Source organism: Hesperophylax consimilis, chromosome 4, assembly GCF_061612785.1.
Source record: "Hesperophylax consimilis isolate HC1 chromosome 4, BYU_Hcon_1.0, whole genome shotgun sequence".
NCBI classification, from domain to species: Eukaryota; Metazoa; Arthropoda; class Insecta; order Trichoptera; family Limnephilidae; genus Hesperophylax; species Hesperophylax consimilis.
The window spans coordinates 31,347,631-31,366,568 of record NC_142839.1 but is presented as its reverse complement, the minus strand read 5'-3'; the positions used below and the strand labels follow the sequence as shown (position 1 = coordinate 31,366,568).

General features: G+C 34.5%; 1 protein-coding gene across 2 annotated transcripts; it reads left to right on the top strand.

Moving 5' to 3' along the window:
- Positions 1 to 2,090: 2,090 nt before the first annotated feature.
- On the top strand, positions 2,091 to 17,058 carry serp (chitin deacetylase-like protein serp). 2 transcript variants are annotated; one of them, XM_089651681.1, is made up of 5 exons: positions 2,091 to 2,195; positions 7,657 to 7,826; positions 8,724 to 8,973; positions 15,655 to 15,976; positions 16,048 to 17,058. In XM_089651681.1, the coding sequence occupies exons 1-5, from the start codon at positions 2,144 to 2,146 to the stop codon at positions 16,895 to 16,897; spliced, it is 1,644 nt and encodes a 547-aa protein (XP_089507807.1). In that variant the 5' UTR covers positions 2,091 to 2,143; the 3' UTR covers positions 16,898 to 17,058. The 2 variants fall into 2 exon arrangements, with proteins under 2 accessions (XP_089507807.1, XP_089507808.1); XM_089651682.1 differs by having other exon boundaries at positions 16,069 to 17,048.
- Positions 17,059 to 18,938: the final 1,880 nt, after the last annotated feature.

The following is an 18,938-nucleotide window of genomic DNA, read 5'->3' as shown; positions in this document are numbered from 1 at the left end:
CGTTTTCGCTCGTGGCTATTCGTGTTCGAAAGCTGGTGATCCGTTTTTTTCATTAGTGCTCGGAATCCGGGAGCACGCCCTTCTACAAACATCTCAGTGGCACTGCAGTACCAGGACAGCCCAAAAAGTATTCGGTAGGAATTGTTGTACTGTACTTCCATTCTTTTTAGAGATGCTTTATTGAAGTTGGTCCACAGCTCCGAAGTATATAAGCTCGTGCAGTATGTGTTAAAAAATTGCCTTTTTGCTTTTGGGCTACACTTGTTAAATCGTCGAGAAATCATATTTGCTCTGATGCACAGTGATCTTCTCTGTCGCTCAATATCCATATCATCATTGAGCTCCGCTGTTACAATGTGTCCTAAGTATTTGACCTCCGGTTTTTCACTTATTTTTGTGCCGTTTAGGCTGACGGATAATAATAACACGGGTGTTACGATTACTTTGTATTTGCAATATTGCGTATAAAGTTTATAAAAACTTGCAATGAGAGAGGTGATTATTGTTGGGCCTCTAAAAATAGTAAACAATGTATTCTCATTTTTAGCACTAGAAAAGGCATGTTTAATACAATTTTAAGTGATTAATTTAGGGTAAAATGAGACAGAGGCATAAAATGTTACGAGAAAGGGTCCATAGACGGAAAAAGATAAAATAATAGGTGAGAAAAAAAGTGAAATATTTAAAAAGAATACACGACAATCAACATCTATATGTAATGTAAATACAATATATTGGTATGGACAATATACAATCAACATCTATATCTAATGTAAAATGGAATGTAGGTATGGTTGCGTGACTGTTTGTCCTCTCTGCATACCCCTGCGGTGAAATTGGGTGATTAGTTGGTTAGCCAAATGAAGTTTGATGTTTGTTAGAATCAATTTGACTCCAATTAGAATATTTTCATCAAACTCCATGGACAAGTTACTTCATCGAAGAGAGAATTAAATTATCTACAAGACTGGAATACTAATTAAAAGAACATTTTGTTTTTACCAATTTTCAAGCATTTAAACATTCTCCACAATAGGTTTAACAATTTCGATATAAGTATTATTACTTTATTCGTATTCCATATATACATATACCTACACATACTGACAAAGGAATTATTATTCATTGGAAGATTCTAGATGCACCAGTGGAATAATGAACATTTTTTACGATTTCTGCTTGCAAAAATAACAAGTACAGAAATATTCCTTTCTATTCGGTGGTTCCACTTCCTTTTTTGTTTACCGTTTCTATTTACGATTTTTGTTCTCGAATATCATAAAATCCAATAAAAAGCACAATCCATTTATAGAGATCATTTGAAACATACGAACAAATGATTTGATCTTTTCACAATAGTGTAAAATTTAGTGCAAAATTTATAAATTACAGTTTAGGAACAATTGCCCCTCCCCGCAACGTATGCCCTTCGCACAACGGCACAACGCTGTTGGCAAGTAAAATAAGCGTTAAATGGTTATATCCAAAAAAAGAACATTTCAAGTCTAACTTGATAAAAATTTTCACTCGTCCGTAAGAAGACCTTTTGTGATGGTCGCAAAATATACTGGCATGAATTTCTGTTCTTCTTCTGAACGTCAAAGAACCCCCTCCCTCTCCGCGCCCGCGGCGGGGCCACAGCAAGCGCATTTCCTTTTTGGCCACTGCACCGAATGTATAATACATAGAGTATCACCCTTTTTAAACATGAAAAATACAAGTACTTCCTGATTGAAAGACGTTAAAGCAAAAACTAAATGTTATTATGAGATCTGATAAGGCGGTAATGAAATCGACATGCATATTAATGAATCCCCTTTTCAATTAGGTTAATGAATCCATTACGATTATATCAAAATACGATGAAAATTGGATATCAAGCTTTTTCGTTCTTGTAAATTTTTTTTTTTTTTTTAATTTTTAGTGCTATTATTTTTTTATCAAGTATCAAGGTTTGACAGGCATTCCAAATTTAAATCATTCACCCTTTAACAAGTTTTTCAGAGTTGCCATTCAACCCTCCTACCCGCGATGCCATTGGCTGCAGCGCCTCCCCCTCCCACTAAAGGGGTGGGGGGAGCGGGGGCCGGGGCGGCTATATAAGCCAACCGCCGGTCCCACGAAGGACTGTTTAGTTACCAACATGGCGCGATACGTATGTATCGCAGCATTAACACTGTGTCTTGTGATCGCCGGTGAGTCCACCATTTTATTACGACAGCCTAACCTGACCTAACCTTCCGCCATTTTGGAAACACCCCACGTATTATCTCCCGCCCCTACCCTCCTGGTTAAAGGACACCCACCCTTTCCCAACATTAAGCGCGAGTTTGATTTTACCGACAAATAAGTGTGCAAAGTGTTTTTATCAATATTTTTCAGCTGTGAATAGTGTTTACATAACTACATCGTACAAAATTCAATAATGAGAAACATTCATTTTCCCAATGAATATTGTCACATTTTGAACTAAATTGATGTGAGTTTCTCGTGTTTAAATTGCTTCAGTATATTTGAAAAATACTTGTCCTCTCAAGCCTTATTCATTCTGAAAACCACACGTCAAACCGTACATCTTATTTGAAAGTTTTCATGAACCTTCGAAGGCGATAGTTTTCCAAAATGAACAACAACGCCCGGGCTTGTCGCAACCCGGATCCATTTAGATAACTGAAGAGGTTTTGCATACATTACTAATTCATGGATGGCGCATCGTTTCCGAGATAAGCTGCTAATTGAAGCCAGAAGTCACTTTCACATCTGGTTGCCGCTTGGTCCACTGCCGTTGGTTCTACCGTACGGAAAAATATTTGTTTCGCAAGACATTTTTATACGTAAACCCACTTTGATGGTGTAGAAAGTTTATCGCTTTAACATACACATGCCTTCCAACGAGATTGTATTTTTTAAACTTTATTTTCTTGTTATTGGCCTCCTCTTTAATTTACCTCTTAGTTTGTTTTCGTATTTCCGTCACGTGTCTCTATTATTTGATTCTCCGTATATCCAATGCATCCTCGACACATTTCTACTAACCATTTGTAACTTTACTTTGAAAACATAAGTAAATGAATTTCTTGCAAATGTTTTAATGATACTCTGATAACCAATAAGCAATCATTTTTATCGAATGATTAAAAAGGCACGAAGTGCCTTGAGAAAGAAAATATGTACCTTATTTTAGCAGATTGTAAAAAAAAATAAACTATTTTAGTAAATAAATATGTTGCGAGATAGACATGCAGTGAATAGATACTGCAATGGCCAATGAGAGATAGATAGTGAAATTAAACACTGATTCTAATCACGTACATGACGTTTACTCCATTTAATCCACTTCTACTAAATGTATTCAATTGTTTTCGATTGAAATGATTCTTTCTCGAATAAAGAAGGTTTTCTCATTACAATGACAACGATGCCCAATTAACCTGTATACCTACTCGATTTATTTATTAACGTGGTCATTCCATTTCGTCTTTGTACTACCGGATCTGTAATATTTTATTACTTTTATATTTTTAATTAATTTATTTACATCTTTGAATGTTATTGGCTATTTATTCACAACTAATAAATCTATGAATATTCATTACACGTTTTCTACCTTTTTCAAATTATTATTTACATCATGATGTTTTCAAGTATGCTAATCGTAAAATCAACTTATAATTAAATGTCTCGAATGAAACAAAAACCATTTTCTCATACGCCAAGGACAAAAAAATCATTTAGGAATTCATTTTAAGAAAACTGGCTCCAAAACAACTTTCATTAAAATGCCATATATTTTATCTTTATGCTTTCTTAAACGGTGGAGAATAATTTAATGGTCAAAGCAGACTCATCACTGCCTCAGACAAGTGATGTCATTCAAATAAAAATTCAGTAGGTCAAGTAAACTGATGCTATATAACCGGTATTTTAATGTATTTTAATTAATGTATGTTTATTTTCTACAATCTTCCATTAAATTTTGAATGCAGCATTTTGGCCTTTTAAATTTCGATATGAGTACGAAAGATTTTTATTAATTTTTGCTTCTCGCATTTAATCACACTGAGCCTACTTTGAAAACCATTGAACACAATAATGATTTAAACCATTCAGTTTTCGTCGGACACAGCCTTACACGTTATTGGTTCGCTCGCTAAGGCAGTTACTTGCAATAACTCATTATTACGTAAATGAAAAATATTGTAGTTTTATTCGTGTCAAAGATTTACGGCATTGCACTTTAGCGTAGTTACTGATGAAGTTTTACAGTGTTTATTGAGGTTAATTGCTGCTATTGAATGCGTATTTGCATAAAGAAATACAAAACTTTGAAAATAGTCTCTAGATGACATCTCGAGCGTCGAGAAGTTTTCCGGGCCGTAAAAAAGGTGGATTCAGGTTCCAGTTTATTTAAAAGCTCTCAATTTCAAAAGGGTTATTGTCTATGCTATTTACGAACTATTTATTAATTAGAAGGTATAAAATAAGCATTATATAATAAATTATAATAATAATTCGCCCGTTGAGAACACCATTCACAAATTATTCAAATTTGATTTTGGTTGGCTTAAACAATGTTTTCTACTTATAGTCAGGGACTTCTGAATAGTTGGCTTCGGCTTCAGTCTGTCAAACCATTGTATGCCAACCGACACTTACCATGAATCGTGCTCTTGCCGTTAAACCGGCACTTGTCGTGCAACCGGCATTTTTTCCATAAAATTGACACTCGTCAGGCAATCGGCACATTCTTATTGCTGTGAAATTGACACTTATCATAATCATGACATGTGCTTAGTACACGCCACCGGCACTTTGAATATGCCACCGGCAGTTGTCACTTGTATGCAAACCTTCCTAATTTAGCTAACTAATAATTATACGAATTTGAAGGTAAGTAATTTTTTTGCCCAAGAACATTTGGAATAATTCAAACCGCTTATATTAATACATTTATAATAACCGTATTTGCCCAATGAAAACAAGTCTACGGAAAACTACATTTACTTTTGCGGAAACTCATTTGACCATGAAAATGCCCGAAGGTTAGGTTGGGTTACTAAATTAACCGTTGCAATCCATTATTAATGACTTCTCCGGTCATCATACAAATTATTACTTAATCTTTCAACATTTTGTTTCGTGCAATAAACGGCCCATTATTAACTGTACTAAACTTAATAATATTACATCGTCAATAATAGCAAATTTACTTTGTGGCGTCCTTTTGATTTAAGTAAAATAAATCACTTTGCATACACCACTATTTATTTTTATCCTAACATGCCGATTATTTTGATTAAATAGTGGTGAATTGTACAAAGTACATTGTACAGGTGTACAAAGTGATTTAATTTATTTATATTAACAATATTATGCAAATCCCAGCTTGCGACATTGTATAAACTGTTTTTTCAGTAACAAAATAGGTTTTCAACGCATAGGTACTAATTATTTTTTAAATTAACCTACCCAACGAGCAATGATTATACACATTATTTATTGTAGTTCACCAATTGTGCTTTCCCAAGTTATTAAAATTTGTAATAATGTTGAAAAATATGTTAGAAATATTTTATTTCCTTGTTCAGATCAAACGGCAGATTGCACACATATAATAAACCACAAATTGGAAGCTGTGTAGTAATAATCGGCTTACACAAATCTTTGTGCAACATCGGTTTAACTCTGATAGATACTGTTATTCCCTTTCAAACTGAAAACGAACAATGGCTAGCTATCCTTAATTCATCAATCTCGTGAGAATCAGTCACCGTGGGTTTTTCCTTCATGAGTTATCCCATAATGTGCAACATAGTGACATTCACCTTCTGCGTGTTTCTGTATACTCTTGGAAAGTGTATATATTGTCTTGAATAAACTCAGTAGTTTCTTCATCAATTTTTTGTTCATTTTATTTATTTTTCATTTGTTATAAATTCGTTACGATAAAATACTTTCACATCTCCAAAGCAAAATTTCTTCACAAAATTCAATTAGTGTTAGAAAGAACTTGCTTATGGGTTGCTATATATTTTTTTAAAGTCAACTTCCGAAAGAATTTTGTTTTCAAAGCTCTGTTTAAAAATTGTAGCATTTTTAGTGAAATTTTTCCACGTTGGGTAAGTTCAATTATAAATGTATTTGTTGTTTTTCTGTTGCGAGAGTTATTACATATTTACTTTAAACGTCGAACGAAAACTTATTTTAAAATTATATGTAAACTCATGTTGTGAACTGTAAGGGACGATGATGAATAGATGTTGATAGATTTATGTTCTATACTGTACCGGACGATGATCATAAGTTGTTGGTAGATTCATGTTGTATACTGTACCGGACGATGATGAATATATGTTGGCAGATTTATGTTGTATACTGTACCGAACGATGATGAATAGATGTTGGTAGATTTACACTTTATACGAGTACTGGTAAAGTTGTATACTGTACCGGACGATGATGAATAGATGTTGATAGATTTTTGTTGTATACTGTAACGGACGATGAAGAATAGTTGTTGGTAGATTTATGTTATATACTGAACCGAAGAATGATGAATAGATGCTGGGAGATTTATACTGTATACTGTACCGGACGATGATCATAAGTTGTTGGTAGATTCATGTTGTGTACTGTACCAGACGATGATGAATAGATGTTGGTAGATTTAAAAAAATCCAATGAAAACAATAATTGCAAATTAAATAACAGATTTGTCATTTTTGAAAAGCGGTGGTACCTAAGCGTCCTTTAGAAGATTGAATAAATACAACGCCAACAAGTAAATACACACTATTTTGTAATCGTTATTTATTACAAGCTTTGCAAATAGAATGTCATAATCATGATTTAATATCATCTGTTCTCTCATAATCCAGACAGAAATGATCATATAATCGTCTGCGCCTATTAAGTGTGTTTGCTTAAGACAAATTATGTCATAGTTTACATGATCAAAATGTCAACGCCCCATTACATTGTATTAGTTCCGCATTTGGAAAATTTATGCTGCATAATTAAGTTTTTATATTTCGTTTTGCATTTTAATTTTTATAAATATACGAAACCTTGAAACTTTTGCCTAGCTTATATCGTACTTCCGCTACAACACTATCCATAAGTTTTAAAAAAGGATTTTTCTAGTTACCATTTATTTATCTTTGAAATAACACCCAGCAAAATACAAGATCGCTGTCTAACATTGTTTATACAATAAACAAACATTAGATACATTTTTTTTTACTTTTGCTTAACTGCCACACTATACACTATCTAGAATTTAAATATAAGATAAAATTATATAAATTTCAATTTAAATCTCCTTTAATGTTCATGAATCCATTACACCGCGAATATGCAAAATTTCTAAAGCCTTTATCGCGGTTTAACATATTTTGACATAATACGGTAGTGAAGTTTCACGAGAGTGTGATATTCTCACGAAATATGCTTATTCTAATAATCTTATAACAATTTTCCTTGGTAAACATTTGAATACTAAACCGTTTCGCAATATAACATTCCTACCTGTTCATTTCCATTGAAGCCAGGTTCTATTTTCACCACCTTACCCGATGACCTTTCTATCATATTTCCATCAGCTGGTATATTACCTTCCAGACATTCTCTGACCCTTGGCATTATTGTTGTTATCAGGTGAGGCGCAAATACCAAGCAGATGGAAGCGACAGGCAGACGAGACCACCACGAAGAAGGAGGAGAGCTTCGAGGCTGAGCTTTGCAAAGACAAAGACGCCGGAGAGTGGTTCAGGCTGGTTGCCGGAGAGGGAGACAACTGCCGTGACGTCATCCAGTGCACTTCTTCTGTAAGTTCCGTCTTCTAACATTATCATTTTTACTCACTGCTCATAATTACGTAATATTCTATTCAAAATACATTTCTTGTTTTGTCTTCGATAATGCCTGATCATGTCACTGAAAGCTCAGTTTTAACATCTATTGCTGTTACTCACGGCGTTTACGAAAAATTATAACAAAACTACAATGGTAATCCTACGGGAATCATTTATTTGGAAGCAACCGGGAATGTAATTATTTTATTTTGCAATATCATTCTACTAAAAATTGTAGAAATTAAGTTGTTGCATGGATGAAACCGAGAGTTTATAAAACATAGTAAATTTCATTTGCAAGTTTAAAAAGAAGTACCCGCAGTTTGTTTGGTTGGTCAAACATTTGATTTATATCGCAAATAGTTTTTTCTCAGAAAAAGTCGTATTCGCAAATATATTCCACGTTTTTGCCACATGAGTAAAATGCATTCACCTTGCAGAGTTTTTCAAGCATTGATCAAATATGGATTCATCACACATGGTTTGCTATTAACTTAAGCATAAAATCATACCTGAAATGTTAAATTTACCTAGCACTAACGTTTTTCCTTCAGTAAGTTCATTTCGGTGACTCCACGTGTTTTTTTTTAACTTTTTAAAGGGGAGGTTAATATTTTATGAACACGATTTCTCAATTAACTTCTAACACTATCAGATCGCAATATTCAAACTTAAGAACGTTTAAAATAATACCATTTTTTCTCCAATGAGCCGTTAACAGGAGCATGCAGTCTATAGAGGCTGAAACTTTGCCTTTGCAAACCACGTCAAAAAGGAGCTGATTGATGATACTAAAATCATCAGTCAGTTTTCCGAATGACTTTTCTTCTGAAAATTTCTGCTATAATTTTATTTTTTTTATTTTCGCAGGGCCTTCAAGCCATCAGATGTCCAGCTGGTCTGTTCTTCGATATCGACAAGCAGACCTGCGACTGGAAGGACGCAGTAAAGAACTGCAAGTTGAAGAACAAGGAGAGGAAAGTAAAGCCTCTGCTCTTCACTGACGAGCCTTTGTGCCAGGATGGGTACTTGGCTTGCGGAGACAGTGCCTGTATTGAAAGAGGACTCTTCTGCAACGGAGAAAAGGACTGCGCCGATGGATCAGATGAGAATTCTTGTGGTAAGTTTGACTTATTTACCTACTTGCCTAATCAATTACATGGTAAAACTGTTTGACTTTTGCGTCAGTTGATATACATTGACCAGGTTTTGAATTTTGATAAATACAAAAGTAGGCCCGCTCGTTTAAAGTAATCATTTATACTGAATAACTAGGTATTCGATCAAAATACACCGATGATCCCAAGAGCAAAGGGAATGGTCAAGTTGCAAACAAAAAGGTCGTTGAGTAAATCTACAATACACACCGTTTGATTAAGTTCTAACTTATTTGACTCATGAAATCAGACGTGAGTTTGTAATCCTAGGTAAATAACACTTTGTAATGTTTTGTATATTTTTTTTTAGTTTAAAATTTTAAGATAATTCTGTTTACTATTAACTTGCATGCTAACGATTCTCCGAACACCTTTTCATCACTCATTATCTATTAGTATTTCATCAATCAAAAAATTGCTTGCCTAAGTGATATTGCTCGCTAATTGCTAAACATCACTCAGTTTTCAAACTAGTATAACCTGGTAACTTTCCTTGTTGTTGAAAAAACAAATAAACGAATAAAACTAACATTACCATTCATTATTTTACGTCTAAACCTGTTATTGTAAGTACGAGTAGAAGCCACGTCCCAACACGAGCTGTACTTGTTTCAGAGGCGTGTGTAGCGGGTTCGTTTCCTTTACGTGCCCTGAATTCTTTGCTAACCAATGAATTTATCCAAGCAATTAGAAAAGATTACTTACCATGTTAGTAGCATAATAAAATTTTATTAAGCCCCTCCTGTTCGTTTGTCATTTGTTTACAACAAACCAAACCTTGTTCAATAGAGTTAATATTGTATTCAAGAGATAATTATTATTAATTTAATTAATGTACTGTAATAAGAATATTAATATGCGAAATGCAAAAAGGCTGTCACAAACCAGTTGCATTTTCATAAGTAACAGGATGCATTGCATAACGGTCAAACCAATGGCGGTTATACCGGGAAATATTGAATTATTCAATTTAACTGGAAATAAAACCTAAACAAGTTTCGTAGAACACAAATTATAATAATAATTGATATATAGCTTCAAAACAATTTTTAGGAATATTCGAGTTGACGGCAATGTTAAATTTGCACATTAAAGGCGTGTTAATTATTAGCACGATAACATTCTTTATAACAAATAAAATAGGTTTGTTTAATGATTAAATATTGGCATAGCAACATCGTAACCAAATTTCGCAAAAAATGTCTCTCGTATTTGTGGTTATAAATATCAAAAACAGGTTTCGCTTCTCCCCGCGCATCGGTGTTTTTCCTCCGGCAAACTTCCGAGAAACGCAGTATGTATGTATTATTATTTGTTGGCGTTGCTTCACACCGTGGAATGCATTTGAAAGTCGCAAATGACAAAGGCAACTACTCACGGTGTTGGCGAACTTGTTACAAGTTTCAGGTGCGGTGTGCAACTAACAACTAACGTCGGCAATTCAACTGACTATTTCCCCAATCATTCTGCCTTTCTACATTTGTTACTGTTTTCATATTTTCCCCATCAATAAATTCCTTAAACGAAACCAAGATAATTTAGGTACTAACGGGCAGTTTTTGAAGTGAAACTTCTTTAGGCGCGTAATGAATTTTCGGGGACGGAGTAAAACCGAGTCACGATCGAAACGAAAATGCGGGTACCCCCACCACCGATTAAAGTTCATTTGATCTAGTCAAAGTTTTGAAGTAACATATAAATGCTTCTTAGCTCATCCCGACAACTGGCGTTGGTGGTGTAATGGTCAGCATAGTTGCCTTCCAAGCAGTTGATCCGAGTTCGATTCTCGGCCATCGCACATTATTTTTTTGTTTTTAACGCCTTTTTCATTCAATATCTTATTTTTTAGTAGGTCAGAACATTTTTTAAAAGAAAATAATATTGCAAAATAATAAAAACACTTATCTCACTGTGATAAAACATTACTCCGCTAGAGCGCGCTTTGCGTTATTGTGTTGGATTAAAATTATTATCTAATCCGTATATTATGATAATTGTATTACATTTATTTAATTAATTTATTTATTTTGATAATATGTAATAATTTTCAAAGTTTTGAAGTAACATATAAATGCTTCTTAGCTCATCCCGACAACTGGCGTTGGTGGTGTAATGGTCAGCATAGTTGCCTTCCAAGCAGTTGATCCGAGTTCGATTCTCGGCCATCGCACATTTTTTTTTTGTTTTTAACGCCTTTTTCATTCAATATCTTATTTTTTAGTAGGTCAGAACATTTTTTAAAAGAAAATAATATTGCAAAATAATAAAAACACTTATCTCACTGTGATAAAACAAAGCAAAGCCGCATAAATTGATTATATTATGTAGGTTCTGAAAATATGAGAGCTTGTTATTTTTTATAATGTTACCTACATCACACCCAAAATATAATATATTTTTAAAAATAATGTACAATGTACAGAAATAGAATCCCACACAAGATCGCGTAGTGCGCTCTAGCGAACGGATATTTTATCAGAGGGAGATAGTTTTAATTTTTTTGAAGTGAAACTGTATATATCTCGCACTTTAGTTACCATAACCCAATTATCACGACATTAGGAAATGATATTCATGAAATTGACAATGAAAATGGCAAATGATTGGTAAATTGTCATTGTAATTTCTTTGTAATTTTTAATTGTAATATTGTTATTTATGTAATATTGTATACTTGTGAATAAATTGAAAATTTTTGGAACTATACATTAATCGAACGTCATTCATCTATAAGAAAATATTAGAAAAAGCAAATCCATGCTTCGTCGTTGAATTATTTAACCTCTAATTTTCAAACTAACCTAAGAGAGAAAATAGAGATGATGAAATGAAAATAGAGAGAGAGGAATACTAGAAGTTTCACTTCTGTCTTGCGTAGGCTTGACACACCCAGTTTTTTTTTTTTAGTATTCTCTGGTTACAAGTTACAAATACACGTAGGTAGCCAATGAATGGCATTTTTTCAGATGCCCACAATGTATTTCTGTCATTGCATAACCAGAAAGTAACTCGTTACTACTTCGTTAATTTCTCTCTAAAACGAATAAAAATTTTACCGATATTTTTAAGACTAAATCAATTTCAATTTGTTTACTTTGCCGATTTGGGACATAATCAATACACTGGTGATGATTTAAAAGCAATAAACTTGTATTATTAATAAATATTTTTGCATTACATAAATTCTATTGTGTACATTAGTTGATGAAGAAGTGTTAATATTACAATCACGTCAATATTTGTGAAGATTTTACGATAATAATACAATAAAGTGTTTACAAAACAAAGACGCGAAAGCAGCTGGTACAATCAGGTACATGAAATTGAATCCGGTTGCAATCAACGAGTGAAGAATATCACAATAAAGGTGGATATTCATTTCGAATAATTACAAACAGTTATGAAATTATCTGAAAAGTTTTGCCAATCTCCTTCGGTAATCACGTCACTTTCACCATGCACAATGAAATTCAAGAATATCTAACATTAATAATATTCCTGTTTAAAATTTAAACGCCTCGAGCGAAGCCACGGCGCATGTAGCGATATGTCAAAAGGCTTAACTTACACAATTAATTCACGATGCTCTTAGCTCGCTTGCTTCTCGAACATTCGAAGGCCGCTATTAAATAATAAATGGTCGATCGCTGCAGCAGAAAGAAAGGTGTTGCCATATTCATAGTAGCCATAGTTAATTAAATGTTTAGCAGCAACAGGTTGACATTTTGCTTAATGTAGCGACGAAATATATCTAATTTAATATTCTATTAGTGAATTTCTTGTATTTTTTGCCTTTGCATTTTTACAAACGAATCTTCAATATATTAAACGGTTTCAGAAACAAGGTAAACTTAAGGTTATTTTTATAGATTTTGAGAAGCGCCAACATTCGTGAATGTTTAATGATATTATTTTGAATGACATTAGTATTTTATGGTGATTTTATTGGTTCAATAAGGGCATCTAACAACATTTTGTTAAACTCTCAGAAATAAATTTTAAACAGATGTTTTTCAATCGATAGTGACCAACTGGTGATGATATTTTGAACGCAGTGCTTAATTCTCGGTTTTCCACTAGTTTAGAGAATGTCAATGTTAAAATATTAGTCATTCAGAATATATCAAGAACACGTGTTCTTTTCCTAATAAATATCATGACGGAATGCGACAATATCAGTATGTCAATATCAATATTTGTATTTAACTGATACTTTAATACGAACTCTATCAAATCATTCGTTAAAGGGCTACAGTCCCGTTTTCAACAGGAAACGAATAATTTGACCAGATTTTTAATAAATAAACAATATTTTATATCATTAAGTTTTCTCTGTGTATCTTTATAATTTATGATGTGATAACTTGATGCTAAATTTCTAAACTCCTAAATTTTAACCAAGGCCGGTTCAAAAGTAAGAGTTGGCCCTAGGCACTAGGCCTATCCTAGGTAAATTAAAAGAGGTTTATCACTTGACCGCTGAAGTTAAGTACTCAACAAAGACACGTGTGACCGTGAAAGTTCATTAACGGATTTGATTTTCCCCAAACCGGATACGCCGTTATTTTAATGTAGGACAAATATAAAAGTTCTATATTGTAATACACCTCTCGATACATTAATTAAATAATTGGGCAAGAAGAAAGCAGAAAGCGAATTAAGATATTATTTATATTTTTAATACGCCAGCTTTGTTTAGTAGTCCTCGATGTTGACCTTATCAAATCATCAAATACTTAGAAAGAAAGTAAATAATATCCCAATGATAAAATGTAAAAATTTAAAAAATCCAATCCATTAAGATCCATTACAGTTCTTTATATATTTTAGCGTATTTGATATCTACTTGAAATCCACAATTGAAGTTTCCGCTAATAATCTCGTATTTACAAAAATATGGAAAATGTAAATGATAAGCAGAAACCAACAACATGTTTAATCTAGGCATATTTAATGATAGCTTATGTTTTCCAAAATGTTTTATTATAATACATTAGCCTTATAAATTTATATTGGGGTTATTATCATTGTCATTTTGAAAATTTCCTTCCTATCAAGTTATTTTAGAGTATAAAAATCGTGTTCGACTTCATCATTGGGGAAGATGTCTTATGTACAGAGAGTCTTAAGTTTCATAACATATCAATGAAGTATCGTTTATGATACTCTTCAAAGCCGCAATATGACTAAAATACAATATGTTGAGTATCTACTAACTCATCATCCGTATTTATCTAGTATTTAAATATCATGATTATGCGATTGTATATGTATGAGGGTATGCATTAAAAAATCGTTAGAAAAATTTGAATAATTCATTATTTTATTCAACCTATTCATTAAACCTAGCTTGCATTATGTATATTTATACAACTTATTACGCATGCTTCCTATTTACCAGGCTACGTCACGCTGTCATACTGCGTTCAATAACATCTAAGGCAGTGGTATTCACTCCTATAATAACTGCGTATTGCTGCCCACGTACTGCATTCGTCACAAATACCAATTGAAAGCCATACTTCGGCTAAGATGTGGAATGCTTTTGCTTCAGACATAACAAGGTGCGGTACTCCGTCACCAGCCGTCTATAATCATATAATATGTATTCTGCAGCTGTAAATACTCTCGAGTACTTCTTTACTTTAAGAATATTAAACTCTTCGAATATTCACCTTTACAAATCTGTTAAAAAATTGCAAGTTCGGATTATAACAATAAACTTTCAATCGGCCATTTTGTTTTGTCTGTAAATCATTCATTTTCAAGTTAAAACTTATCTTATTGTTTGTCATGAATCGTGATTATATTTCTGGCACAAAAAATATGTAGGTATTATTACTCATTGATCATATAAAAAGGAAACAAAATCACTTTTAACTCTTTCCTGCTGAAATATATATTTTTTGTATTTAGCCATGAAAAAAGTTTACGCAAAAAGTTTCAGACTCAAGGGAACAATTACAACACTTTTAATGCTTTAATACAAAATGCCGGCATAAATATAAAATTTATTTATTATACTTTAGCTTTTAACTTTAATTTTTTTTAATTATTTTTTTTTGTGTTTTTCATAAATACGGGAGTGGCGTGCATTACAAGGTAACTGAATTAATCAGGTCATTAAAAATGTAGGTTGTCCCATTTTAAATGGAAATAAGCTATAAGCGTGTATGCGTGCGTTAAAACTGTTCTTACATCTGTATAATCGTACACAAAGAGTCGCTCACGGCCAACGACTAGCGAAAGTGGTCTGAAAACTACTTCACTCTCACTGTCTCCCGCTTACCTCACACGTCAATGCGCTGCTTACCTGTTGTCCGCTGCTGTACGCTGAACCAGTACCCACCCGTGTGACTCTCAAGGCCCTCTGGTACGACTGTCAATTTCCCGCGCCTCCCACCCCAAGTTGGGCGCTACATCAGCCCATCTATCAATATTAATTTATGCTAATTAGTAACGTGGTATCAAAATATCAACTTAACAGGATTGGTCGTAACATTTACGTTTTGCGGCAAGTCGTACAAGAAACACTCATGCGATAAGCTCAGTTTTTTTAAGCCTTGCATATTAGAATTCGAATCCGATCCCATTAAAAGAGACGTCCAAAGATGATGAAATCATTAATTGGTAATTTGTTTCAGATATCGACAATGACCCTAACCGTGCTCCTCCCTGCGACCCCGCAGTGTGTGTGCTGCCCGATTGCTTCTGTTCTGAGGATGGTACCACCGTTCCCGGTGATCTGCCCGCCAAGGACGTCCCCCAGATGATCACCATCACTTTCGATGATGCCATCAACAATAACAACATCGAGCTCTACAAGGAAATGTTCAATGGCAAGCGCAAGAACCCCAACGGCTGCGACATCAAGGCCACCTTCTTCGTCTCGCACAAGTACAGCAACTACTCCGCTGTCCAGGAAACTCACCGTAAGGGACACGAGATCGCCGTCCATTCCATCACGTGAGTATTAGTTATCAGTGTAGTATGAAATATAACTAGCGTCAATTCGACGTGACATAATGAAAAGGCAGTAAAGGAACTGATTATTACAGGCACAATGACGACGAACGTTTCTGGAGTAACGCAACAGTCGACGACTGGGCCAAGGAGATGGCCGGTATGAGGATCATCGCCGAGAAGTACGCCAACCTTACCGACAACAGCGTCGTCGGTGTACGAGCCCCCTATCTCCGCGTCGGAGGAAACAACCAATTCACCATGATGGAAGAACAGGCTTTCCTGTACGACTCTACCATCACCGCTCCCTTATCTAACCCTCCTCTATGGCCATATACCATGTATTTCCGCATGCCCCATCGCTGCCACGGTAACCTGCAGAGTTGCCCCACCCGTAGCCACGCCGTCTGGGAGATGGTCATGAATGAGTTGGACCGCAGGGAGGACCCCACTAATGACGAGTACCTGCCCGGATGTGCCATGGTTGACTCTTGCTCCAACATTCTGTCTGGAGATCAGTTCTACAACTTCTTGAACCACAACTTCGACAGACATTATGAACAGAATCGCGCACCTCTCGGTCTGTACTTCCACGCCGCTTGGCTGAAGAACAACCCCGAATACCTGGACGCTTTCCTTTACTGGATCGATGAGATCTTAGCTAACCACAATGACGTGTACTTTGTGACCATGACGCAAGTCATCCAATGGATTCAGAACCCCAGGACCATCTCCGAGTCCAAGAGCTTTGACCCATGGAAAGAGAAGTGCTCCGTGGAGGGAATTCCCGCCTGTTGGGTACCGCACACGTGCAAGCTGACCTCCAAGGAAGTTCCCGGGGAAACCATCAATCTGCAGACCTGCGTGCGTTGCCCGAACAACTACCCCTGGCTGAACGACCCCACGGGTGATGGCCATTACTAGACTAGTTCCTGAGGAGTCGAGGGAGGGGTAGTTTAGGTGAGGGAGAGGGAGGGGGAGGGGAGTGGGAGCGGGGGCGGGTGACGCCCCTGGGATATTTATATCTTGTAACGGGTCTCAATCCCGTCCATAGTCTAAGTACCTATTGTAATATAGAAGCACATACATATTTAGTAGGCCTATTCAATATAATGTGATTTTAAAAAGCTGTTCAAATATTAAAAAAACTATAAAATTAATGATATTTTATTCTATGTAGTTGGTACCAATCCTTACCCATCAAATCATAAACTATCGTAACCAAGCGCACACTATGAACACCATATTCTCAGGAATGTGAACTGTAGCCGCAGAGTTATTAGTTTCCTTTCCATTATAACATATCTCTCACTAGACTCCACTCCAAAGTTGATGTGCATGTCCCAGTTTCACAAGACCAGCCCGTAGTTTGCATAAATATTTATGTAACATTTTGAGACCCCAAAAAAGTATCGACCTCAAACATCATGCGCCGTTACGTTCGATAATCATAATTGTCTGATGCAATATGAGGTGTTCCTAATACAACCATTAGTAAAATACGTCTAAAATTGGTACACGTTAGGAATTCGCCCGCCTCAACATTTTTTTACTACATCTGAAGTAATGGGCATTGATTTCAATAATAGCAGATCCAAACCGCAATTACGATACGCTTTGTGAACAAAAGCGTTTAGTAACACGATCAATTACACACATGACCTATTAATCAATAAATTAACCATATTTAAAAAAGAATAGTCCGTATCACTTGTCAGAATGTAGACATGATGGATGAAATACCACCGTACAATATATTCTTTTAAATTGAAATTTCTCGTGTAGACACACAAAATAGTTTTTTCTTTATATGTTAGATCAGAAACTGGTTTGCAAAAGGTACACTGGAAAATGTATGTGACAAGTAGGTAAACCTGAATACCTAGTATAATTTTTAAGTATTTTCGTTCAACTTGTAAAACTGACCTTGAGAATTCCTTCATAAAAGAACTCGACCTAACAAGGCAAAAAACCAGCGAGGTTGTCGTATATTTTTTATTGTGTTAAAAGAATGTTCCAGAGAATCAAGTCGAGACTCCTTTATAAAATAAAGCATGCAAAAGGTCACTTTTTTAGGTCACCTATGTTTTTGTCTATATAATATAGGCTCTCCTACCAAACATCTCGAACGATCAAATGGAGAATATTTGTACCTAGTTATTCTCATAGCAACATTAAACTTGTATAACAGGTTCACTTTCAGTTGTTACGCGACGATGAAAATAATGTTAAGAATCGCAGATTTAACTTTGCACCTCTGAAGCTGCGTAGTTGAAATAGTATCAATGAAAATAAATCAAGTCATCGATTAAATTACAAAAATTACAGTTTGAAGAGCACCAACTTTTACTCAGTCTCAGAATAGATCGATCTCGAACATAATAAAATATTTGTAAACCTTCTAATGTCTGATGTTCTGAGCATTGCATTTACCTATTAAAAAAACATTGTGAATCTAACATTCACATAAATAAAACAATCCATTCGTGTTTTAAACATGATAATAATGTTGGTGATGGGAAAATTGACCTTGACATTTCATGAATACCTTGTCTGAATAATAGATTATATTAATTCCTGCCGTTTAACTCTGTGACGAATCAAACAATAATTTTGATAACTAAAATACCAAAAATCGACGATCTAAGATGTTTAAGAGAATCATACTACTATCAACTATCAACATTTTTTTAATGCAACAATTTTATTGCAAATAAAATAAAAAAATATTTTCTTCAGGATATTAAAAGATCAATAACAATAATTTGCGGTTGATTCTGTCTTGATAACCTTTATAAAAAAAAAATTATCAATTTATCGAATTGATCTCGTATTATTCCTGGATTTTATGAAACCCGTACATACCTATCCACATATAATTTCTGACGGAATTTTAATATTAATGGAGAGAAAAAATAAAGTCGAAAAAAGTGAAAATAACTATGAACTAGAAATATAACTATGA

Coding starts and splice junctions, on each gene's coding strand:
- serp (XM_089651681.1), top strand. CDS start 2,144: ATGGCGCGATACGTATGTATCGCAGCATTAACACTGTGTCTTGTGATC. Junction 7,827..8,723: donor TCATCCAGTGCACTTCTTCT/GTAAGTTCCGTC, acceptor TTATTTTCGCAG/GGCCTTCAAGCCATCAGATG. Junction 8,974..15,654: donor ATCAGATGAGAATTCTTGTG/GTAAGTTTGACT, acceptor AATTTGTTTCAG/ATATCGACAATGACCCTAAC.